The following is a 25,629-nucleotide window of genomic DNA, read 5'->3' on the forward strand; positions in this document are numbered from 1 at the left end:
GAAAATTTGCAAAAGCGAGACTTGAGCGTTCACGACGAGTCGGTCCGATCCCTGTCTTCGTCCCGTGAGTGACACGAGAACTTAGATGGCCTTGATTTTTCCAGCTGATAAGATGATAAAAAAAAGTGTACAGCCCTGCAACTTTAGAAATATTGTTTTTAAATTGGAATGGAAATTTTGGATTTGGTGTTGGACTCATTTTGTCTGTTATGAACATAAAGTGGTGCTGATATTATTGGACGACAGTGCCACCACACAGCCTCTGAGCCGCGCCGGCCTCAGGGTTCAAGTCCAAAACTGCGACAGCGTCACTGATGGTTACGCCTCTCGTCCTCTCTCGTGGTGCTGTGGCAGCGACCGTCTCGTCGAGGCCACGAGGTGAAAGTTTTAGCATCAATTAGGAATTTGATCCAAAGCGGCGTTTCTCATGTCACTCGCTAAATCAGGAAAGTTCCACTTTTCTACAAACTCTGATTTAGCGTCTGCCACCGAGGAGTCTGCCGGATAATATTAGACCTGATGGGTTTAATTACGGTGCCAGATCTCATCAAGATGGAGAGGGAATAAGACCAACAGGGCAGAGAGGACAGAGACGGACGCGGCGGCGACGGACGCGTACGGAGCGAGATGTTGTTCTCTTAAGTCCTGATTACAGCGGCGTCTGAGTGGATGCGTATCGCTTCATTATCTCTGATGTGTGTTCTCTGACATCAATATTTCAGTGCCTTTGAGAGTCCTGCCTGGTAGATTCAAGGTCAGGTGAGGCCCCAGGAGATGGAAGGAGGTGAGCGGGAGAGTGAACGCTTCACCACTACGCGAGTAAATGAGTGACTGTGTCGGCGAGTGATTGAGTGAGTTATCGCTCTGGAGAGTGATTGAGACGAGAGAAATTGGAGTGGGCTGAATATTGTGGCCGGGGGCCATTAGGACTGTGCTAAATCTGATTTAACAGCGGTGCTGGATGGCCCTGGATGAGTTGTGGAGGGGCCTGATTGAGAGCGTTCAGAGTCGGCGCTGGGCCCCCTCGTTTTGGCTGGACTGTGATATTAAGGGTGAAGGGTAATATCTCTCTGCGGAGGGTGTTCTCCAGGGGGGGCATTCGTCTAGTTTGAGACTTAATAAATGTGTCCTGTCAACATCTGTCAGTGGTGCTGCTACGACGATCCTCTGTTCTCTCAGAGGAATCACGCCAGCCGCCGCAGTAACGCGCATCCGCCCTCTCGTTCTCGCTGATTTGTAGAACCGCGCTTGCACTCGGTTCTGTTTTTAGCTCCACTGACAGGGAGACTCAGGGGACTGAAATGTTGGCCGTCAGTCCACCACACCAATGCAGAGTTGAATATCTGAACAACTTTGAATGTTTTACAATGAAAACATGAACGGTTCGGGGACGACGACCTCGTCTTTTTTCTCCAGCGCCACCAGGAGAAAGACGCTTGAGAGAAAGTCACTGAGATTCGTGAAATATGTACATTGGGACTTTATACACCAGAGGTGGTGAAGCTTCTTCCGGTGTACAAACAACAGCTGTCACAGCCCGCATGCAGGAGGGAAACCGCCATCTTGCGCTATGATGTCACTTGAACCAGGTTCTTGGCGGAGAAGAGAGACCATCCTCATATCATCATCCCTGATCTGTTCTCACGTAGCAAAGCTCAACCGGCAGAAGTCAAAAACCTCCACTGCCTGGCGTGAAGACAGACCACATTCCTAACGTTTGCCGAAGCTGCTGCATATTCGTGTCGCCGCCGTTTCAAACGGGCCCGAAATGTTTGTTCTCAATGGAGGAAAGACTTTCCAAGGCCGCGGTCGCTGGGAAACACCATGAGCAGGGCACTCAAATAGAAGCACAAAGTTTAGCAAAGTTCAGCAATCGCACTAAAAATTGAGTTTATGGAGCTAAATAAGGTGCACAGTCTGCCCCCCCCCAAAAAAAAATGACTCCCCCTCAGTGAGGGAGGCTGAACGATTAAGAAGAAGTATGCAAATCTGGCCGCAGGTCCTAAACTCAAGCTCTTGACCTCATTCCGCCTTTTTGTTGTGACTGCAGGAAAAATCTTCATTGGCAACAAAAAGGAGATCGCAGAGAGCAGAATCCCTGAACTCAACACCTATATGAAGGTAATTATGGAGCTGCGCGGTGCAGAGCCGGTGCGTGAGCGCCAGCCTGCAGCTCAGTGGGCTGAACGATGCTGTAGGAGGATATTTCAGCTGCAGTTTGCAGATGAAGCTCAACATGTAGGCGTTGCTCCTCTCCTCTCTTTGCTTTGCCCTGTGCCCACATCACGTCTGACTGACTGTAGTTGCAGGACTTTTGACATGTTTCAGTGTTGCTCCACAGCTAAAAACACGTCCAGGTTCTCTTTCTCCCACTCACTCACTTCTCTCTTCTGCTTCACTGTTTTTTTTTTGTTTTTTTTTTCTCCCCGCAACCTACGTGGTTCTCACTTTGCCACACTCGCTCGCCTTCACTCGCCTTGTGATTTTAATCTTGCTCGCTTCATCTCCTCTCTTTTCATGCGCTCCTTCCATCCTTCTCGCTTGACTCTCCCATCACCCGACTTCACCTTCTCCTCTTCCATCACACTCCCACTCTGCTTACGCCACTCTTTTCTGCTGACCATCATCCGCCCTGATTTCCCTCTTTCTCCCTCATCATTGTCATCATATTCTACTTCGTACATTTTACCTCCTTATCTCGACTCTTTAACCCTTTCCCCTTTAAAGCCCCATTCTCTCTCTCTCTCTCTCTCTCTCTCTCCCTCTCTCTCTCTCCTCCAGAGGTTGCTGGGGATGCCAACATGGTTGGTGCTCGACGAAGCTCTTAGGATGTTTTTCTACCAGACGGAGCAGGACTGCCAACACCAACCCCAAGCCCTCCGACGTCTCCGCCCACCCACGCGCAGAGTGTAAGCCCCCCCGGCCCATGACGTTAGCAGCATTGAGACTTGGTAGTTGTGATGCTGGAAAAATGTCAGCGACTTCTGACAAGGATTTTAAAAACAAATCTCTCATATTTTCGAGGGCGGAAACCTGCGGGATATCTCGCAAAAAGTTGCGCACCATGAATTCATGCTGATTCCTACGAATGTTCTCACAGGCGGAGTCATTTGGGAGGTTCCCATACTCCAGCACCATGGCCTCCGAGTCTCCCCAGCAGCCGCGTGGCTCTACATTCAGTCTGTGCAGCAGTTGTGCCGGTGACAGCTGCTGGCGTGCAGGGGTGTGGCTGCTAGCTAGCCTGCCACCCTTCATCTTTGTGGGAGAGGGTTTGAGGCTGCAGTGCGGCTGAGTCTGACTGCAGGGAGCAGGGCTTCACTGCGTAATCGTCTGCAATTCCAACCGCAATGCCAGACGTTCCTCATTCTCTTAAAAAAACAATACAACGTAACCACGGGGCCTGATCGCCTTGTCCTTGAAATCCAGTTTCGTCACCAGGACAATGATGCAGTCGTGACCGTCCCACTGAACAAACATGTAAACATCCTCCTTTTCTCACCGAAAACCACCAATTATTCACCAGAAACTCTGGCGTCTCTCTCCTCCTGCCTCGCAGCTGTGAGGGTCGTCAGTTTTACTGCTTTACTTTTGTTCGATTTCCTGCAAAATGTATCATGAGAACAGCCTGAGGGAGCCTCTGCAGCTGTGGGCTGGTGGTGCGACTATTTTAGAACAATTGAAGAAGCAAATGTATGTTTTAAAAAGGGGGTTAATGACAATTTCCCCTGTCTAGAAAATGCTCTCCCTAACAGGATGGGAGTTAATATTTCAGGTGGAAAAGACAGTAAATTGTTCAAATGTAACGAGACTTCAATAAATGCAAGAATACGCACTTAGCTGAAGAATGGCGGAACGTAACAGCACTCAGACATGCAAGTGAACCAAACGCAAAGACCAACGCGCCCTCCGGTGGAAGATCACGTGAGGATGTGGCGGCGTGACGCCTAAGTGACTCGAGAGTAAACAGCAGTGCTGCTCTTCTTCCATCTGCTCATTGAGAAAACAAACAACCGCGGACGACTTACTTCCTCATTCATGAGGACCAGTCGGGCCCCGATTGGCCCATATTAGGTTATGCCAGGAGAAGATGTGGTAAATGAGGACTTTTATAACAGGAAATGATGCAAAGTTTGACTTTCAGCTCTTCCTCTTCTCTTGCTCTGACCCGTCTGTACTCAGGAGTAGAGAGAAGGGGAAATCTCACAGTTCCTCATTAAAATATGGCACCGTTCATGTGTTGACGCTTTGAAACCAGATTATATATCCGGTATTTTACCGTGAAATACCAAGCCTCCATACCGAGTTGTGTTTAACCTCCCCGGGAGTTTCCTCCTGTCACGAGGGCCTGCCGTACCGCTGCAGCGCCGGGTTTGCACGCCGTATCACAGACCAGTCGTTGAGGGTCGGCTCTGTGTTAAAAAATGTTCAACTTTCAGGTGAAACGCAGCACTTGTCAGTGTCAGTTATGATGCAGCCAATGGCTGTGGATGAGAGGCGGGACAAACAGGCACTGAATAAACGTCTAATACACTTTTCTGAGCGTTAAACAGCAGATAAAAACGCTCGCCACCATGTCTCCTGGCACAGGCGAGCAGGCGTCTCTCCCTGCTCCGTGGGCCTCAGCTTCCTGCCTCCTGTCTCCTGACTTAAACGACCTCTTACTTCGGTCCGGTATTTTTACAGTGTTGAAAAACTTTGCTGCAGATTTCAGGTTGGTTGTGGCTGCTTTGTTAGCAAAACCAGGCCGACGGGTACAAGTGAGTACCAGATGTGCAAGAGTTCAGTGAGAACTTTGCACATCTGGTGTCCAAAACTGCTCAAAATGATCGGCCCGGGCTGATCGGAGGGCCTCAGAGGCAATTCTCCCGAAGTAGTCGACAAAATTACCCCAACCAGAGATCTGTGTGAGGAAATATGGCGTGATTCACCGCCACGCTACTGCGGGCCGATATTGTTCACTTCTATATCATTGCGAGTGTCATGGCTGAAAGAAATGTTGCGCCTCCAGCGTGAGCTTTCAGAAGAGCGGCTGGCGTTTCCCTCGAGATGAGAAAAGCTTTGCAGGACGCGGTCCCTTACTGTTCTGGTTCCATCTGGATTCAACCGGTTCTTGTCTTCTTTTCTAATCCTTAGAAACTAGAATTATAACCTGACACGTACAGGCGTAGTTCTTGATCACCAATACACTGTTTGATTGCAGTTCAATGTACTCTGATGAAGACTGTCAGACATCTCTCTGATTATTTTTGCAACGAATTGCGAGAAGCACCTGAGCGATTTTGACCTGACGGCGGTTCAAGTCCACTTGTGGTACTCACGAGAGCTAAAAACCCAAAGTGTCCGACTCCGTTGTTCTGCTGAGCCTCTTTTGCTTTTCAAGAATGAACCGGCAGGCGTTTTATCGCCATCCAGTGGATTGGAGTCACTGCTGACCGTCTCCAACAACTCTGAGCCCACGACGACTGAGCAGCCCACTGAGCAGCAGTAGTTGCACTTGTTCACCTGATTGGTTTTGTCGCTGTTGCCCATCAGTGGTCAGTCACTTGCAGCCAGATAAATGTTTCTGGCTCCGTCTGTGTTCTGCAGTCAGGATGCAGGAGGGGGAAAGTGTCTCCAGGAGTTCACGGCGCCGGTTTCTGAGTACGTGAAATGGAAATAAATTGGGTGAAATGGTGCTTTAATATCGAATTAATATTTGACTGCAAAGGACGAGCGAGCATAGAAGCTGGAGCCAGTTGGCAGAAGAGCAAAAGCATTGTTCCCGCGGAGGAAAAGCCTTCGCTGGCGTTCTTCGCTCGTTCAAAGACGGTCTGATGTAATGATGCGATCGCGGCGTCAGCGCTGACCTCTTCAGTGTCACTGATAGTCTCAGCAAACTCCCTCACAAAGATGTCACCTGTGGGAAGAACACAGCCTGCACGTTTCGTCACTGAATCTTCTTTCTTCCTCTTTGTATCTTTTAGCAAGACGGTGAAACCAAAGACGGACCTCTTCTCCTCCCCCCGGGCCGAGGTTTGTCTCCTCACACACGGTCGTGTTGGTGTTTTTTGCTTTGGTTACAATCTCCAACAAAGTTACCGCTCTTTAGTCAAACCACCACTCAAAATACAGGAGATGGCCATCAGATCTCTCTGAGCCCACGTAAGCACAGCTGTGCGATTGAGCTCGTCTGTTTGTCAGAACACACGTTTATCAAACTTAACTTTCAAGTCAGTGTTTGGAGAAAAGCCAGAACTCTGAGGTTTCGCTCACAATTCAAATAAACGGGTTTAATATCTTCTTTCATACTCAAATGTATCGACGGAGGTGACGAGTCGCTGCGGGCGACAATCCGCCAGGTCCTCTGTGACGCCCCTTCCTCCCGCTTGAGTTCGTTGACCTCCCTCCTACCTCCTACCTCGTGTCACTTCTCTTAAATTTTGAAATCTATGTCTTCTCTTTCACCTCCATCTCTCCTCCCTCTCCCCCTCTCCATAGACAACCCTTAAATTAGTCCCTTCCAAGGTTAAGACCGTGTGTGTGTTTCTTAAGGTTCTTATTCGATGATGCTGTTGCTCGAGGTACCGATGGCGGTGTGGTCATCGGTGTCTGCGTGGGTGCTGAAGGCCTCTGATGTCATGTGCCTCTGGTGGAGGTTTGGGTTTCTGAAGCAAGGCAGCAAAGGCGGTTCGGGTCGTCGGTGGAATGGTTGAAGCTGGTCAGAGCTCGGCTGACTCCTGTGCTGTCTTCTCGTTGGAATCAATGCTGCATTTTTATGCTTTGACACAAATGCCAGCAGCCAATCAGTGTTGAGGTTCGGGGCAAATACGCCAAACACAAACCAGTCCATCTCAGCGAGACGTTTCCTCGCCCACAGACCCTCACGACCCATCACAAACCGGCAGGTCATCTTCTCCCCCTCTGGGTTCAGTCCTCTTCCATCAAGGTGGAGGACAGGAGGAAGTACGCGGTGCTGACGTTCTCACTTCTGCTTACATTCTTGATCGCCCTTCACGTTTTACTAAACACGTGTGGCTGTTTTCTTGTTCTCTGGCCACAGCAACTGAAACATCCTGAAACGAGTGAGCCGCAGCACAAACTCAGTGATTTGAAGTAAACCTGAAGAATCAGTGGGTTTGTGTTGGTCAGGGGCCGATGTGCTGCTACTGACCTGGCAAAGCTTTTAGACCTCACTTCAAGAGACATAAGCCAGCATAAGCAGTTCGCTGTGTGTGTGTGTGTGTGTGTGTGTGTGGCTCTACCCTGCACACGGTGTAATGTGAGGACATGCCTGCAGGTGAAGTGTGTTCCTCCAGCTTTTGAACTATGTGTGCAATATCCCTTTGCAAAAGCAGTTAACCTTTCCCAACCTTTCGCTGCACAGACAAGACAAGCAGCAGTTTGTACACTAATAAACACACACACACACACACACACACACACACACACACACACACACACCATCTCTCTGCATACTCCAGTGGTCTTTTATTGCCAAATTAAGAACAACCTCTCCATTTTACTAGCCTCAGTCTCTCTCTCTCTCTCTCGCTGCCTCCCCTCTCACCCACACAGAAGTAAAAGACTGGTGTACTCTACTCCCGATGCCGCCAGCCTACTCAACATTTTTTAATTCTCTCTCTTTCTTTCTCTCTCTCCCGCTCTCTCTCTCCCCACCTCTGTCTCTGTCTCCCTCTGCCCCCCCCCCCCCCCCCAAGGTAAGGGGCTGTTAAACTTTGTCCAAACATTCATCAAAGGTTGTTTGGAGCCTGATGGAGACGAGCGCACAGGCGTTTGCTTCGGCGCTGCTGATGCGAGCGTTCGCACTCACGCTACAACACTCCGTTCCACTCCACTAAGTGTTAGCTCAGGCTTAGATCAACACAGCGCGGTGAGTAATTGTTGCTGGCTGCAGCACTACAAGTTTCGAACAAGGTCAATGGGACACGCTTCTCTTGGTTCGCATGAGTTTTAATGATTCTCCAGCTGGAGGGCTGTTCCGTCTGTAAGAGGCCCAAATAAACGATGGATGAAGGAGAAGACAAGGGGCAGCGAGATGGAGCGCAAAAATGCTAGAAAAATCAATAGAATAAAAACAATCAAGCAGGTGCTAATAGACTGAGGCTCAGCCAGGCTTCTGCTGTGACCAGAGCTCCTTTCTAAATTCATTCAAAAACAACAAAAAAAGATTCTCACCAGGGCGGAAAACCACTGGAAATCATTTTAGAAGCTAATTAGAAATCAAAAAAATATTTAGTCACGCTCATTATATGCATGGCGTCCTATGAGGCTTCACTGAAGTGGGCCACGGGTAGAAAAAAAAACAAAAAAACACACTGTACGTGGGGGGGGGGAAATCAAATCTCATCTGCACGTCCCTGCTGCCAGACTAACGAGCTGAGGGTTGAACAAGCTCATTAAGGCGGGTCGGCGCCAGTCTAATTGTACAGGATGATTGTTCCTGTTCCTGGTTGAACCCCAGGGTTGTGTCCACATTTAGAGAGCGGCACCTGAGGTCCAGCAACACAAACTGCGGTAAATACAGCCAGGACGAGGAGGATCAGTGGACTTCGTACGGCTGCTCAGGGAAAAGTTTTTCTCACCCACGACTGGAGACAAACGTGTGAACCAAGACATTCGCCGGCGTCTCCGTGCTCCTGTGGGGTTTTGTTGAGTAACGCTGCTAAATGGTGACTCAGAATCAAGGGAGTTCTCAGCTGTGCTTCGCCTTTAAAATCCAGGGTTGCGTCACCGGTGGATGGTTAAAGCCTCAAGTTGAGGCCATCACCGTCTTTGCTACCAGAGCTGGAAGTGATGGGGGAGCTGGGGAGGAGCTACAGGTGGATCTGGCCATGCTAGCGAGGAATGCTAATCCCCACCGTGGATTGCTCTTAAAGTCCGTTGACTTTTGCTGAAATGACAGTGTAGCTGTTTTCCAGGGGCAGAACCACAGCGGGTCCTTTGATGCAGAACGTGAGAGTAGTAATCTCAGTTTTTTTCAGGGCAGGTCTATTTTTCTCTTCTGGTGGAGCAACGCTGTTTTCCTGCGGGCGTTTAAACTGACAGGATCACCATAGAAACAGCTCAGTTGGTACGACTAAGTGAACACAGCAGTGTGGCTGGATCAGAATTTCACTCCACGCCAGTGATGGGAAACACTGCACATTTCTCACATTAAATAATGATCATTGGATAATTCAGGCACGGTGGATCCACACTGATCTAATTTAGATTTTCATTTATTTTAGCGTGAAATGAAGAACCACGTTAAACACTGGGGAAATGTTGCATATGAACTGCATGAAAACTAGTGGAATACAAAGAGTGATGCTTTAATGTTGATTGCTCTCTAGTTCTGTCTCTCCACTTTGAGAAATACGGTTTTTGTTTCATTTATTACGTTTTTGGAACGTGTGGAAAATCGTGTTTCCAGTGTGGCTTGAATACACGTCACAGGAAAACTGGAGTTTTAGTTACGGCAGAAATGATCCTGGTCATCTCAAAGGCTGAAGCATCCCGTGTAACACCTGCTCACGCGGCGTCCGACACATCAACATACCAAGGACGAGCGTGCGGAGCGAGAGAAGCGCGCAGAGGGAGAGGAATTACCGTGTCACATCATATTTGGCGATTGAGTTGGAGGTAGAAGCTCATCGCCTCCAACACAATTTCACATCATCCACACATTACAGCCAGCGGCAGGCCACTGCTACGACAGAGCCCCGCCTGGAGTAATGCCTGAAGAGCAGTGTGTGTGTGTGTGTGTGTGTGTGTGTGTGTGTGTGTGTGCCCTCAGGGTCATGGTAATCTCAACGGATTGTTAATCCAGCCAGCTCCCTCTCTCCCCAGCTTCATTAATCTGTCACTGCAGCCTCTGTCTCATTTTCCGTGGACACACACGTGCACGCACTCGCGCGCACACACACTCACTCACTCACTCACAGCTTTGAATCCATCTGGACACTTACATTCAGGTCCTGGTCCTTATCCTAACTTCTCACCTGACCTCTGACCCTGAATAACATCCTAGACTTCTTATATCTTCTGGGGGTGACCAGCGCTCATCAAAGTTTGGATTTCAATGAACGCTATTAATAATCGCCACCATCTTGGAACAGACGGGACACGTGAGCTGCTGGTTAACTGCTGGTTAACTGCTGGTGAGCTGCTGGTGAACAGACGAGCTGCTCTGCATGATCAGCCGTTTTTGCTGTCTGTACCTCTTCCTCCTCGGGTTGTGTGTGTGAGCATTCGTTCAGCTGCTTCTTCTCCTCTGTGACTTCATTCGAACCCTCTGGCTTGAGTTGCAGGGCTGCTCAGGTTCGACTGTCCGAGCCTCACCTGAGAGGATCGACCGAGCCTGCAGTTGAGACGCTGGGCTCGAGCTGTCAGAGCTGGGAAAGCTCCATCAGTAGAAACACTTGGTCTTCATCTCAGTCATTCAGGCTCCCACCAGACGTCTCAATATAGACTCTTAACCTTTCGCTTGCCTGTAATTCACATCCTGCGCGTTACGTTAAGGCCAAGATGTTTGCAAGCCCTGACACATTCACACACCCAGTAGCAGTGCTCTCTTGTTTTTGTAGTATTCTTTTTCTGGCCACCTGTGGGTTGAACGCTATTATTCACCGGTTCCACCGAGTCCTGAGTGCCGCGTGTGGGTCGTCAACCACTGAGCCGCTGTGGAGCCGGACTCACTAACGTAGCCTGGGTCAGGCAATCGGCGCTTTCACCACAAGCAAACATGCAAAACCAAGCAGCTGAGTCAGAAGTCACTTCCTAAAAAAAAAAAAGAAGTCCTGCTCTCTACTTGGATCAATTTTTCCATTTCTAATGTAAAAACTGGGACTTTTGCAGCTTTTCAAATCCTAACTTCAAGATTATCTCACTCACTGTTCCCATGATGCAAGAGAGCCTGACTGCTCACTCTCTCACTCTCTCACTCTCACTCTCTCGCTGACTGGCACTCACCACACATGGTCCCGTGAAGATTTCGGCTCCTCACTCGCTGTGAAACAACCCGGACAGCAAAGCCAGCAGTGATCTGTCAGTCCTCGGCAGCCCTGCACCTCTGTTTAACTTTCCCTTTTCTTATCTCATCCTCCTCCTCCTCTTCCTCCTCCTCCTCCTCTTCTTCACCTCCCTCCTACTGCTTTAACCGCTCCTCGTTCTTTTTTTGGGCTCACTCTACCTCCATGCATTTTTCTCTTCATCTCATGCGATTGCAGGGATTCTCTGGCTAACGCTCTCTTCTCTCATTATTGCTAACGGAAACGCTGCTCTCTTGAGAGCGTGAACGTGTGTTATTGCACACGGCACGTTTTAATATCTGATATGATTGTTGCAGTGTGTGTGTGTGTGTGTGTGTGTGTGTGGGGCCACTTGATCACTGTCTGCTAGATGAGTATCTTTCTAAAAGGACAAGAAGAGGTTTAAAGCGCACGTCAGTGCTTCAAATGCAAATTCAGGCGTTGAGCTGCATCTCCTCTGGCTGTTCCCTTTCCGAAAGCCGCTCGTAGAAACCTTTTACCTCATCCTTCACACACTTTCACACACTCACGTTCAAACTGCAGACTAAGGTGGCCCAAAACTTGCCCCCCCCCCCCTCCCCACATGTGATTCAGATTATGTGAACTGAGCATTTTGCAGTCTAACCTCAGTCTGAAAAGTGATGGCGGAACTCTAAAAAAACACACACACACACACACACAAATGCAGCAGTTTTGTGCAGGTTGGGAGTCCAGATGATGGAGGTGGAGAAACATGAGGTGTTGGACCTCTCGGGGGACATTTCTGTACAAGCAAAATCTGAGTGGTTGTGGCAGAACCAGTTTGGGTTGGAGCAAATGGTCATGGGGTCTGATGCTCATCTCCCGTTCCTCTCAGAGAAACCTTTCTCTCCTCTGCATTACCTGCGCTAGTTAGCTTAGCACAGTGAGTGGTAGTGGATGGGAAATGTTAGCATACATCTGTCAAACAACATCTAATACACACGGTCTTTGCCTGCATTAATAGAATGAGGGTCTTGTAAAACATCTGCCATTAAATATATGTGTAGTAAATATAAATAGTTTAAAAATGACGAGACATTGCAATTTTTAGAATCAGACACAGCCGGATCTACTTTCCTGACCAGGCGCAGTGATTTGACGCTGCGCCTCAGTCTTTTCACTTCGGCCATTAAAAGCAAGCGACCAGACGAGCGACTGCTGCTCCTGATCATGGTCAGCTTTGGAAGTGAGGATGGGGAGGGATACTGCTGGACACACCAGCATCCTGGACCTGAGCTCGTTGATGCTAACACTTCCCACCCTTTTCCATTCATTGCGCTAAGCTAACGAGTAGAGAGAGAGTCCCAGCTCCCTAATGCAGCACAGAAGAAAGAAGGGTCTCGATCTTCTCCTCTGGATCTGGAGACGATGGACGTTCAGCGTATCCCCCAAGACGTTGGCTTTTCTTTCAAAGCCAAGTTAGAGAAGCAAACTCCCAAACTTCTGGCTTCGCCGTGACTCAGCGGTAAACTCCACTGTCAGCCCTTAGAGTCGCTTGCATGACGCGTCTGGATCTCTTGTGGCTGCTGGAGAACTTTTGCTCCTCATCCTCGTCCTTGTTACCATCACCTCACTAATTCTCTGGCTTCCACTGCACATCCGCGCAGGAAGTGCAGGCTGCCCTCAGGGCCCTCCGTGTTTACTTTTAGGCAACGTGCTGCGTGTGATGTCGTTGTTCCTGTTCCTCCGGGTACGTGGGTCCATCCAGGACCACAGCGTCATCTGGCTGCATTTACATAATGAACACCCAAGTTCCAAAATCTAATCTGAGATGAGGAGAGAATGACAACAGCCGAGGATTACGAGGTTGTGTCCTTGCGTTTCAGGCGCTTGCTCCGCCCTGACCTTGGCATTTTTGAATTTTTTTCTGAGATTTTATAAAAGCAATATTGAAAGTGGAGAAAACCAGCAGTCGTCACCCTGACTTCATTGCACTTTTACAGCCTGAAAAACTGCTTTTACAGAGCGAAAATGGTTCCATAGACAAACCCGCTGCATTCACTAAGACATGAAACTTCCATTCTGGTTGTCTTCTATCTTCTCTTTACAATGAGTCCTTATCTTCCACCCCCCCCCCCCCCCCACACACTTTTATTAATAAAGAGTTTTGAGTCCTACCTGTCCACTGTTACCGTCTTGGCTCTTTGAGGGTGTTGTCCTCTCTCGTCTTCACTGTCTCCTCTCACTTGTGTGTGTGTGTGTGTGTGTGTGTGTGTGTGTGAAAGGCTATGTTTGACTTTCGCGGCAGCGGCAAGGCGGAGCTGAACCTGAAGAGGGGAGAACTGATCTTCCTGCTGCGACGCGTCAACGCAGACTGGCTGGAGGTAAGAACACACGGAGAGAGAGAAGAGGGGAGGGAGGCGGGAGAGAAAAAGACTGGGCAGAAAGGTGGAGGAGAGAGAGGTGCAGATGGGGGGAAGAAAGAGTGGAGTGTAAGGGATGGAGAGATACAGTAGAGGTAGAGAAGGGGAAAGGGCAAAGGTGGCAGCTTGAATGAGACACAGAGGAGATGAGACAGGCCAAGAGCAAGGGAAGCGATAGACGGAAGAAAGAACCAACAACAAAAAAAGTATAGGAGAGATGGAAGGTAAAGGGAGGAGAGATGGGAGATCAAGGGAGGAGATAAGTTAATAAACACTGACTTGGAAAGCGCCGAAGGGATGTGGCTATTCCTGCTAGCGACCTACTAACAGGGCTCAAATTTAGGAACGCAGCCGCAGCCAGTTTTTAATGCCAGTGACTAACACAAGCGACCAAGAACAGCAGGGCATCGATTCCAGGTTTCCTTTATTTGCATCATACACTTCCATACATAAAGGTTTCCCTTAAAAACACACACACACACACACACAACAAGAGAAGAAAGCGTGACGAGCGCAGGCTCACACACACGAGTAGTGGTTTGCAGTGGTGTGTAGAGAGAGAGAGGGAGGTGGAACCTGTAAGTGTTTGGATTGGAGGAGCAGACTCTCGCTGCACTGTAATGAAAAATGGCTTCCTGCGTCCACTAGATGGTGGTAGAGTACACACACTAGCTCTATATGATGTAGCTCCAATAATGTTTCGTGCCATGGGGGTTACTTCCTGTAGGCCACGAGGTGGCACTAATGGCTACGGCTGAACCTCGGCTTGTAAGACCAAGACTTTCATCAACCGAGTGCCAAATATGAAAACTGGCCTTTGAGACCAAAAGTGAGACGATCTGATTGAGCCAGCAGGGGGACATCAGGCAGAAGAACCCCCCAGCCTTGATAGGTCGTCCTGCACCAGACCTCAAATACTCCACAGCAACCAGGGTCCATTATCAAGCTTGGTTCACGGTGGAGGGACCCTCGTTGGGACGTCGGGGGGGGGGGGGGGGGGTTTAGGGTCGGGGGAAAGGGTGAAGAGTCATTGTGGAATAATGCTAACGAAGAGCATTGATAAATGGTTTACTATGCTCAAGTATTGCGTGGGTTTTTTTTTTTTTTTTAACGAGTGGATTTTTTAAAAAAATAATAGATTTTTGAATAAGAAATTCCTTCTGCCGTGTGTGGAGGCGGCTCCTCCCGCTGCAGGTCAGGGCTGCTGCTGCTGCTGCTGCTGCTTCTGCTGCTGCTGCTGCGTCAGCATCTTTCTTATCGAGCATCCTGGCTGAAGTGTGAAACTGACAAATAAGACACGCAAAAGAGCAGCGGCGGCAGTGGGAACCACCGACCACGCAGTCCTGGCAGGACCGGTGACCACAGAATAACTTGAGCTGCTCTGGTTTCCTTCACAGGAACAATCACTTGATGAGCAAAACGGGCTGATTACACACCGCAAGTGTCGAGCGCCGCCATCCAAAACGGGATGTGGAGCATTTTAATCAGCCGCTCAACATGAAAGCGCCACAGACGAACATGTGTACTGCAAGAAAAAGAAAGAAAAGAAATTACACTTTGTTTTCAGAGTAAGAAAGGTCAGGAAACATGTCTCATAAAAACGTGAGGCGGTGAGATGTGGAGTGGTAGAAAAGCTGGGAGTGGGAGAGGGAGAGAGAGAGAGGAGGAGGTAGAAGCTGATGTGGTGAGAGAGAGAGAGAGAGAGAGAGAGAGCGTGGAGGAGGCACTCGTCCTGCCTGTCTTTCTGGAGAGATCCAATAAGCGTAATGGCGAAAACTAATTATCTGTCTATCCTCAGGAAACTCGGCTGTTATTTGCTGGCATCACTCGCCGTTTGTGTTTTTTCCAGGTGGGGGGAGGCGAACGCAGCGCCGGTGACTTGTGCAAATGTTGACAGATTTGATTTAGTCTTTAATTTGGCTCGTGAACGACACAGCGGCGAGAGGAAGAGGTCCGACCAGCTGACTGGAGCGTCAAGTTGAGAGTTTAAATGAGAAGAGATCGTTTTATTCTTTTTAGAAAAGCAATGTTCAAATTAAGAAAATACACAATTCACCTGAAACTGGTCTGTCGACTGCCGTCTAAAGTCGGGCTTTGGGAAAAAAATCGAATGGTGAACATTTCTGACCAAAGTTGCGAAATGAATCCTGGTATTTGAGGTAACGGCACGTGTGGGCAGGACGTCTCTGCAGCAGCGCCAGGACACACCCAGCTGTCGGAGGAAATACTGCACCTGCCTGCGTTTTGAAAAATTGCACGTTGCGATTAAAGTTGATGAACTGTGCCTTTCTGATGAGCGTGAACCGGCCGACGTTCCTCCACGTATGAGAGACCTTTAAAAAAACAGGAATCCCATTTAAACAAAGAGGCTGAGTGTAGGGACGGATCGGATCCTCTGAAGTGTACCTGACAAAACGATCGTAAGACCCTGTAAAAGTCAGTGTGTGTTTGATTGTTCAGGTTTAAATCCGCTAGAACACACACACTCACACACACACACACTCGGGGTCAGTCAGATACTTGGCAGCTGTTCTGAGTGCTTCGGGCAGCAGGTGAACAAACCAATCATTGTGGTCCGCGCTGCTGCAGCTCCTCATCACTCAATGTTGTGAATTTCCCTCCTCCTCAGGGAACGGTCAACAATCAGACGGGTATTTTCCCAGAATCCTTCGTGAAGATCATTAAGCCTCTTCCGGAGAATGACTCAGAGGGTGAGGGTGGACGCCACACCTACAGCTGTCTGCGCTGCTACCTGCTCACCGCCTCCGGAGTCGACACCAGGTCTGTTCATCTCATTACCAAATTTACATTCCGGTGTTTTGGGGTCTTGATAATTAATACAGACTCCACCGCACCGGAGCCTTGGAGCCTCTGAGTGTCACCTGCCAAACGCAGGAATTCCTTCACTTCCTTGAACTCCAGCCCTCCAGAACTCACAGCTGTACGAGTTTGTGCGACCTTCTAATACGACACACTTAGCACGCCGTGATCAGGTCCATCCATTTCCTCCCTCTTCTCCTGTTAAGTGGGGGTGGAGCCTATCCCAGCAGCCTTCCCCCTGGACAGGTCACCCGTCCATGGCAGGGCCAACACATAGAGACAGACAACCATTGGCTCTCCCAGCCACGCCTACGGTCAATTTAGAGTCTGGATTAACCTGGTCCCTCTTGATGTCTTTGGACTGTGGAGGAAGCTGGAGTACCAGAGAGAACCCAGCAGGAACAGGGAGAACATGGAGACTCACCCAGAAAGACCCCGTGCTCCAGCCGGGACTCACCCACATCAGGTGTAAGTGCAGAAAAATGTCTTTGGTCTTAGGAGAAGATTGTGACTTGGGTTCAGCTGTTTGGATAGAAATGTGAAGCCAACACACGCCAGCGGTGACACAAACCCACTACAGGGTTCCGGTGTATCCTGTCAAAAAGCCTCCAGAACAGCTGCAGCAGCTCGGGAGCCTCACGCCGACCGTCGTGCCAGTCAATAATCATTGCAATCAGCAGCAACAATGATCGCGTTTGTTGAGGGAGACGCGTCCGTGCTCGACTGTCAGATCCACATTTTGTTGCGACAGTCCTATTTCTCTTTCCTAGACACGTGACATAAAACTGACAAACTCCACCCACCGCTCCCTCCACCTCTGTATACGGGGTTGACTCAATGGCATATGCCACTTATTCATGATCACGGGTCATGGTTCTCGGCTCGTTCCTCTGACGAGGAGTCCGATGCAGCACCGTAGACCAGAGGATTCAGACGCTCCTGTATTGATTGACAGGTTTTCACTTTGGCGAAGGTCACACCTTCAGGAGCGAGATTCCAGTTCAGCATCACACTTGGAAACGGACGCCCAAGATCCAATAACTTTCTCATTGTTGTGTTTCCTGCCTCCAGAGACGTTTGTGTAGAAGAGGACCTCACCATCCAGCCCACCTACAAGGACCTGCTGTCTCGGATGAGGTGGGTGGATTACTCAGAAGGAACACAAGTCCAAGTTACAACACTCCCGTTAACTATTTTGCCTGAATGGACATTCGCAGACATTAGAAACCCCTTTATTTTATTGCATGTAGTTATCCTCCATTTTGGAGACGTGTGTGTGTGTGGGGGGGGGAGGTGATTGAGTCAGATTTTAGGGTGTGAAGCTTCCCAGGAAAACGTTTGAAACCTCAGATTTTACTGCACATTCCCTAAAAGTGTGATAACGGAAAATGAAAGTGTCACGTGAGATGGAAGCTCGCTGGCACGTGACACGTTCGCAGTGATGATTGCTGACGCTCATCCGCTCAGGCCAGCTTCCTTCCTCTCGGCGTGTCTGCCACCGAATCCTCCACTGCTAATCTTTGGCTCATTCCAGGCATCCTTGTAGTTTCCCTCATCAGCTTTTTTTGAATAAATTTGATCTCATTAAATCTTTTAAATTCCAAATCCAAGTGCATTGTTGCAACCCTGCGCACACAGAGGCAGATTTCCATGTGGAGTGTCGACTGCAGACGCAGTGACTGCATGTTTACTTGTCACTTGCTTGAGTAGAAATCCATGAGCTCCTGCCGGACCTTCGACCTTCTGCCTCGCTCCTCCCGCATCGTCACTTGATGCCCGCTTGCTTCTTACACCGTCGTCTCTGTTCATCTGTTTCTAGCTTCCGCTCTCATTATCTGCTCATTTAGAAAGGTGAGCGCTGTGGTGATTCACCGGCTCGCCATTCATAATCAGTTCATTTCCGCTGCTTATTGGCTCATTAAAGTCCCCCCCCCAGAGAGGGGATGAGGCTTGATAAGGTGCAGCGTTAATAAAGGGAGGTGGAGGTGCTCATATCTTAAAAAAACAAGAGAGGAAGAAGGAATCTGATGCAGCAGACGAGGCGCTGAAACAAAGGGAAGAGCTTTGGTAGAAGTGTTGCGGGTCTTTGATTTGTTGCTGAGTTCATCAGGCCCCCCCCCCCCCCCCCCCCCCGGGAACTGAATGAGCTTCTCCATGATTAACGTTGTCAATTATGCGTGTAATCATAGTTGCTCTAAACAACAGATGATGAGTGTCCGTTGCAAACGAGCGTCAGCGTCGCTGGCGTTCCGAGCTCAGACGCTGGAACTGGAATGAACGAGAGTGTTGGTTTGTCTCAGGAACGTCTTCCAGGTGGACGACATCGCCCTGAACTACCGCGACCCCGAGGGTGACCTCATCCGTATCCTTGACGACGAGGATGTCCAGCTGATGATCCGGGAGAGCAGAGGTCTGCAGGTCAAAGTCAAGAGGCCCGTCAATCAGTTTCCCTGGGAACTGCATGTGACCATGACCTCTGACATTTCTGTTTACAACTGCGAGTCCTGAGGGAGTGGAGAGAAGGAGACGCGGCAGAGGAGGCCGGTGAACGTCAGCGCGGATGTGGCGTGTTTGGACTCACGCCAAGTCGTCAGCAACGTTCATGTCAGAACTTCACTGCTGATTCTGTCAAAGGCCCAAACATTTCCTGCAAACTAAATTAATGGCATTTGTACGTTTTGTACTCTGACTTGTATAAAACAGAGATGTCTCACTGAGCTCCCGTGAGGTGCGACGGCCGTCCTTCACTGTTTTCTGATGTTTTGCCAACAAAAAAAACAAAAATGAACAATTTCACCTGGGAAAAAAAACCTAATTACCAAAGTAAAAACAAGAAGGAAAGCTGGGTTTTACGTTTGTGTTCCTTTGGCTCAAGGTGGTTGCTGTGGACTCGTCCAGCCTCCGACTGAGGGGGGACAAATGTCCAGACCCCTCAAGCCTTTACAAGACTCGTTTCAGATGATTTTCCTCCTTTATTTTTGTAGTGATGAAGCACCACCATTTTGAAATCACTCAGCCAACAGCGCGGCCCAGGCTGCTGTCATGTGATCCAGTGGGCTCCTATTATGCCCCCTGAATTGTTTTTTTTTTCACTCCAATTTTCATTATATTTGTCCGACAAAATGAAGGAGAAATTCACATCTGTCGGTACCTTCAGCTGGATCCCGCCGTGTTTCTTTGTATGGACGCTAACGTTCCTGTCGATAACCTTCGTGTTTTCACCAGGACGACCGCTGCCAGTCAAGACGAGAGCCACCGAATCCCCTCCTCCAAAAATGAATCGCTGCTTCAGGAGGGGAGAGACCTGCTGCAGGCGTCCGTCCCTGCTTCCCGTTGTGTTGTTGAAGGATTGGATCACAATCTGAGCCTGAAGAAATCTATAATTTGACAGTCGCCAGTTGCCCACTGGACCACGTTGTCGCTGCTGCGGGGCTGCAGACACGATCGTGTCCATCACTCACTCAGGCACCAAAGCAGGAAAAAAAGGATGCAGGTTGAAAATTTCCCTTTAACAAAAAAAAAAAAAAATAGAACCTCAAATCAGCTCACGGTGAAGTGCTGTTATCTGACGGCGCCGTCGCTCGCTGTGACGTGGTAGCAGACGTGTTCTGTTGGGGGGGTTGAACGGCGCGGTCAGATGTGACGTCAACAGGGTTTGTCGATGTGAAGAATCGCTGGTCAGCCGCACGAGCAGAAGAAGACGGGAGCATGAAGCTGATGAAGATGCGCACTAGTCACGCCTTTCTGTCACTACTTATTCTGCATCCGCCGGGCAAAGGTCGTGCAGCTCAGCTCCTCCCCGCACACGTTTGGTGCAAGAAAACAAATCAATCAATCAATCAGTCAATCAATCTCTCACATCAATTTTTGCCAAGTAGAAACTGTCAAAAATTGCCTTGCATTCAGAGCTGGCAAGGAGCTAATGTTGGTCAACTACTAGCATATACTGTGTGTTCTACTACTACTCCTCCTACCACCACCACTACTACTACTACTACTACTTCTACTACTACTTTAAAGTAATGATGATGAGCTACAAACTTCTAATGTTGGGTGTGTTTGATGAAGAGTGACCGCGCCCTCCATGGCTGTGCCCGCGCTTCCTTCACCTCGGGCGCTTCAGGTGCTGGCAGGACAGTTTTTCTCCTTGTGTTTAATGCCAAATTATTCCTCCTCACTCTGACCGGACAACCTCCCCTCGTTACCGTGGAGACGACCCACCTGCGGACTGATGCTCACTCGTTCTACAGAGGTAACGTATGCTTTTTGTCTGATTTATTTATTTCTTGAAAACATCCATCCCATCGTCCGCTTATTCCTACACATTAAGGGTCGCGGGGGGGTGGAGCCTATCCCAGCGTCAACGGGCGAGAGGCGGGGTTCACCCTGGACAGGTCGCCAGTCCATCGCAGGGCCAACATACAGAGACAAACAACCATTCACACTCACATTCATACCTACGGTCAATTTAGAGAATCAATCAGCCTCGTCCCCAAATCGATGTCTTTGGACTGTGGGAGGAAGCCAGAGTACCAGAGAGAACCCAGCAGGAACAGGGAGAACATGGAGACTCACACAGAAAGATCCCGCGCCCGAGCCGAGACTCGAACCCAGAACCTTCTTGCTGTGAGGCCACAGTGCTGACCACTGCACCACCGTGCAGCCCTCTTGAAAACATCATTTTGATCAAATCTATAAAATGTTCTTTAGATTTTGTCAGAGCTCTGATTTGACCTGAGCCTTCATCCACTTCAGCTCCAGCCTGCGGGACACACATGGTCCCCTGGGACAGATATACTCGGACCCGAGAAGCTTATTTTCGACTGGAAACCAAAACAAGTTTTATTTTAAGGCGGCTAATCCTCTAGCCCAGTTACAGCTGGAGTCCCTGGACACACGGAGGTGGAAATGCTGCCGTTTCAGGTGTTAATGGTTTTCTTTTTTTGGTGATGGTCTGATCCTGAGAGGCACAGGACATCAGCCTGCATCGCTCTTGGGTTGATGCGTTGCTCTGAAATTCACTCTCCAGATCGCGTTATGTTGCTGTGCTTTGTGTTCTCAAGAGTGAACATTGCATTGATCTGTAGGAGGCATGAAAACATTGGCAAACCAAACGGTAATAAGTTGTTCTGTGCACACTCTGGAACATTTGGAACAAAGTGGATGTTCTTGACAAGTCAGAGATGCTCGTGATGGTGTTTCCAGTTTGATTTAGATTGAAAAAAAGCATTAATCTTGTTACTTCCAGGTCCATGTTTGACCTCCTGTCACTTTCGTGACTCTTTGAAAGGGCTGACTGACTGACGGGGCATTTGTCTTGGCTGCTAAGCTCCTAATGAATACCGCCGGGGCCGGAGTCAAGTCGGCCTGTGACCCAGCCGTTTGTCATGGATGTCAGTGAAGCGCGTGCACTAGGAGAGAGATGGACAAACGTTTAACATTTTAATTAGGTTTTTGTTGTTGTTGTCTTGAGCAGGTGGGTGAGGGAGAAGGGTGCTGGGGTCCAACATGGAGCCGTCGTTGGCCGCCTGCACTTTGGCTGGTTTGTTGAATGAGTCATAAACCCAGAGCCTTTATCAGCAGGACAATGAAAAAAGAAAAAGAACTTTAGACGACCGTGGAGGCCATGCTAACAGAACAAGCTAAGGTTAGCATGCTGCACATGTCCTTGCAGCTTGTCAGAACAATATCAGAACCCTCCATCAGAGGAGCCTTGAATGCCGCAGCAGTTGAGAGGAGTTCTCCAGGAGCGGCGAGGAGGCCTCTGCGGAGGTTCATCCACCGGATATGCACGGTCTCCCCAGGCCCTGGTTTATTTTCAGACCATCTCTGGTCGGGACGGCGTCTCTTGGCTCATCTTGGTTTGACTGATGCTGATCAATCATTGCTAATTGAGGGTCCACAGACCTTCAAGGCCCCAAAACCAAAACCCCCTCATTGCCTCTCAGTGTACAGCTCTGAGCTTGTTGACCTGTTTTGACGCATCAGTGATGCAAGCGTGAGCTCAGAGTCCAGATCGTGACCTCAGACACACGCAGGAACTTTGGCAGGTTTTTTCAATAAATCATTTGAGGGTAACTTTCCTCTCAGTGTTGGATTAACAATCACTGAGTGGAGAAGTTTCAATCTGGCCATTACAGTTTGAGTTATTCATCATTTGAACGCCCTCCCACGAGTCGCCTGTGGTGTTCTTCTCTCTTGGCTCCAGTCTGGGTGGGCTTGTGACAGAGACTCTGCAGGCCTTTTTTGGAGCCCAAACTGGAAGAATGCCAGACTACCAGACCAGGAGCTGGGCCCTCTGACACCCAGCCCTCAGCAGTACAGCCTCAGGAGGTGAAGGCAGAGGGGGGAGTCCTGATGAGGTCCGAGGGGCAGTCTGGTGCCGTGGTGACTGGTGATGGGACCGGAGATCAGTTGTTTGCCCAAGAGAGCAGCCCGCGAGGAGTCCAGGCAGTCGGTGGGCGAGCGCGGGTTCGTGTTCAGTGCTGCGGATGAACGTGTCATCGCACACCTAACAAAGACATGAGGATGTTTACCTGCTCAGGTAACGATTCAGAACACGTGACGTGAATGCAGAAAGCCTACGGCCGATAATGTCGTGCGTCTCTACTTCCAGTCCCCGCATTTACACTTCAGCAGTCGTCACAGTGGAGTTTCGTAATAAAGATCATTTTATTTAATAAAGAATGCGAGTCTCCTCAACATTAAGGACTTCATTGTTAGAAGTAATTCACAATCCAGTGGGAGAAATCCCATCAGCTTCCAGCAGAGGGAAGCGTGGAGATGCTGGTCGTCCAGTTTAGCGCCGCGCTGGTTTCTCCTTCACCTCCCTGACCTTCTTGTAAACTTGCCATATTTTCTCTCCTGCTTTCTGAAATAAAACCTCTCTCTTACTGGAACAGCAGTCCTACAGCAGGCACGTAAACCTCACCAGGTTACTGCAGCTGGTTTGGGGGATTATTTTTTGCCCCCCCAAAATCCCATTACTCTCTGTTCCAAATGGCTCCTGGAGGAGCTTTGCGGTGAGAAGGATTTCCATTTCTTGATGACTTAAATCCTGCCATTAATCTGAGTTCTGCTGCTTTTGAAAAACAGCTTAAGGGACTTTTTTTATGAGGCAGGCAAAACATCGCTGAACACACACACGTGCACGTGTGCTGGTTGAAAGGCTTTGATGAGTGTACGCCTGAATTAAAAGAATTAAGAGCACCATTTATTTTCCAGGGATGTTGAGGAGGAAGGTCGTCGTTGAGCGTGTAAAGGATGTGGTGTGAAATGCCAATGCTCCTGTGGAATCATTCACGTCTGAGTTCAGTGGGACGTCTCGACTCGTGTGGATACACGACTCCAGCAACACATTCAGGTGAAATTAAGTTGTTTTTTGTTGTTGGTGGTAGTTTCAGGTTTTGGATGTGCAGTAGAAAGCATCACTTCATGGTGGAAAGACAAAAGTGTTGTGGAGACGATGAAGATACTGGGTTGTATGGTTAATATCCTGTGTTGAAGGCGTGTGAGATGCAACGCTTGAAGCGAGAGGAGTTGTAGTGGGAAGGGTTACGTTTCAGGTTTGGTCTTCTTGAGACAGGAAGTTGGGGCTCCCCTGGTCGCCGTGTCCCTGCCGGCCTATAGACTTCAGGTTGTTGCCGTGGGAACCTGTGAGGAGACGTTCTGCTGATGGGATTTAAGACACTAAATGGTGAGGAAGAGCCCATCGGACTTTGACATCTGTTTTCTCTTGTTTCACTCTCTGTGTGTGTAAACCACACGCTGGCAGGAGAGAGACGAGCCCATCCACCTGTGTCTCCTCCTCATCTTCATTTATGATCGTGCAGGAGGCTATGAGACGGACACACACACACACACACACACACACACACACACAAGGATGACGCGTGGACCGGTGAGCCTGCAGAGAATCACGGTGGTAAGAACAGAACCTGAAATTTGCTTGGTGGATTTTCATTTTTGTCCTGCTTCGTCTGGTTAGTGTCACTAACAGCACTGGACACAAGGGGGCACTGTTGCACCGCTCTAGGAGACAGCAGGTGACAGAAACATCTGCTGCGTAATTTGTGTGACACAACAACAATGGAGGACATGGAGGCAGCATTATCCTGTTGCTCAGTCAGTGGTTTTTGCTTAAACTAGAAGTTACCCAATCAGCGCCCCCCTCTGTGTTTAAGTCACATTTCAGTCCCTGCTCTGCTCGCTTGGAACCCCAGCGGAGCAGGGACCAAAATGGTAACGGTTAGTACCGTGTTGGGGCCAGTGGACACGGGGACAAACCGAACCAAGCTGAAGTGAGCCAGTGGAAACGAGCCCTCATTCATTTCTGTGTCTTGGAGGGAAAAAGTTCAACTCCAGGTAAACTTCTGAATCTGCTCATCATCTCGCAGCTCATCCAGGCTCCTCCACATGATGACCTTTGACCCTTTGTTCTTTCAACTCCAGTTTTGGAACCATCCATCCATCCATGTTCTCCCTCTTCTCCTGTTGAGGGTGGTGGGGGTGGAGCCTATCCCAGCAGCCTTCCCCCTGGACAGGTCACCAGTCCATGGCAGGGCCAACACATAGAGACAGACAACCATTGGCTCTCCCAGCCACGCCTACGGTCAATTTAGAGTCTGGATTAACCTGGTCCCCTCTTGATGTCTTTGGACTGTGGAGGAAGCTGGAGTACCAGAGAGAACCCAGCAGGAACAGGGAGAACATGGAGACTCACCCAGAAAGACCCCGTGCTGCAGCCGGGGCTCCACCCACAACCTTCTTGCTGGGGGGCCACCGTGAGGACCACTGCTCCACCGTGCTGCCCAGTTTTAGAACCTTCCCTCAATATTTTGCTTCACTTCTGTGTTTTCACCACTGAGGGGCACTGTTGATTTGTGGTGGCATCACTGCATGCTGCAGACACACCAGCATGTCCATCATCATCATCATCATCATCATCATCATTATCAAGGTCATCAGCATCAGGAGCTTTGTGGTGATGACATTTAGCAGCATCCCTCAGCATCACGAGCCATCGTGAGTCTTCCATTCATTCAGCAGCGAGAAGCTTTGACAGCCCTGCCTCATTCGCTTCAGCTTGCAATAAAAGAACTGAAGCTGACACTTTTTATTCTTTCTGTCTTCTGTGTTTTGTCCAGCCTGTTTAACGCCAGGTTGGGTATGATTGATGTCATATTGCAGTCAGAAGAGAGGCATGACTTGCCAAGACTGCATGACGCTGCAGTAATTTTCCGTCAGGGGAGAACGGAGGAGAAGGGGGGAGTTTTGAGGGCGAAATTGATCGATGCTGTCATCTCCATTTATGCTTGCAGGGTTGGAGGGGACCGGAAGACGGAGAGAAAAGAGACGGTCCAGTGAGCAGCAGCCGGAGTGGAAATGTTCAAACAGGGCGGCAGGAGTCACACAGA

The 25,629-nt window shown here is 49.3% G+C and overlaps 2 protein-coding genes and 1 long non-coding RNA gene across 6 annotated transcripts in view; 2 read left to right on the forward strand and 1 right to left on the reverse strand.

Annotated features, from left to right (window-relative positions):
- The window catches only part of LOC147257975 (parvalbumin alpha-like), a 26,410-nt gene extending 13,077 nt beyond the window's left edge, over window positions 1-13,333 (reverse strand). The window contains exon 1 of one of the 2 annotated variants that reach the window (XM_086212269.1): window positions 13,149-13,333. Coding sequence is in view for 1 of the 2 variants with exons in the window: in XM_086212268.1 (XP_086068394.1) it covers window positions 10,951-10,957 (7 nt within the window). In the remaining variant the exon portion in view is untranslated. Of the gene's footprint in view, window positions 1-10,950; window positions 11,285-13,148 lie in introns of those variants that run through there. The other variant, XM_086212268.1, reaches the window with a different exon arrangement.
- ncf4 (neutrophil cytosolic factor 4) overlaps window positions 1-19,072 on the forward strand; it is a 25,217-nt gene extending 6,145 nt beyond the window's left edge. Inside the window, exons 4-11 of one of the 3 annotated variants that reach the window (XM_086212265.1) lie at window positions 2,051-2,121; window positions 2,782-2,909; window positions 5,964-6,012; window positions 13,256-13,354; window positions 16,023-16,174; window positions 16,583-16,681; window positions 17,285-17,350; window positions 18,514-19,072. In XM_086212265.1, coding sequence (XP_086068391.1) covers window positions 2,051-2,121; window positions 2,782-2,909; window positions 5,964-6,012; window positions 13,256-13,354; window positions 16,023-16,174; window positions 16,583-16,681; window positions 17,285-17,350; window positions 18,514-18,721 — 872 coding nt within the window. In that variant the 3' untranslated portion in view covers window positions 18,722-19,072. The remainder of the gene's footprint in view (window positions 1-2,050; window positions 2,122-2,781; window positions 2,910-5,963; window positions 6,013-13,255; window positions 13,355-16,022; window positions 16,175-16,582; window positions 16,682-17,284; window positions 17,351-18,513) is intronic. The other 2 variants (XM_086212267.1, XM_086212266.1) reach the window with 2 other exon arrangements.
- A 3,397-nt stretch (window positions 19,073-22,469) lies between these two features.
- Window positions 22,470-23,923, forward strand: LOC147257978 (uncharacterized). The gene is made up of 3 exons (XR_015117655.1): window positions 22,470-22,757; window positions 23,438-23,576; window positions 23,799-23,923. It is a non-coding gene; the product is annotated as an uncharacterized LOC147257978 (long non-coding RNA).
- The last annotated feature ends 1,706 nt before the right edge of the window (window positions 23,924-25,629 follow it).

The sequence above is a fragment of the Aulostomus chinensis genome, chromosome 8 (genome assembly GCF_037954235.1).
Source record: "Aulostomus chinensis isolate RoL2024-O1b breed Wild chromosome 8, RoL_Achi_v1.0, whole genome shotgun sequence".
Taxonomy (NCBI): Eukaryota; Metazoa; Chordata; class Actinopteri; order Syngnathiformes; family Aulostomidae; genus Aulostomus; species Aulostomus chinensis.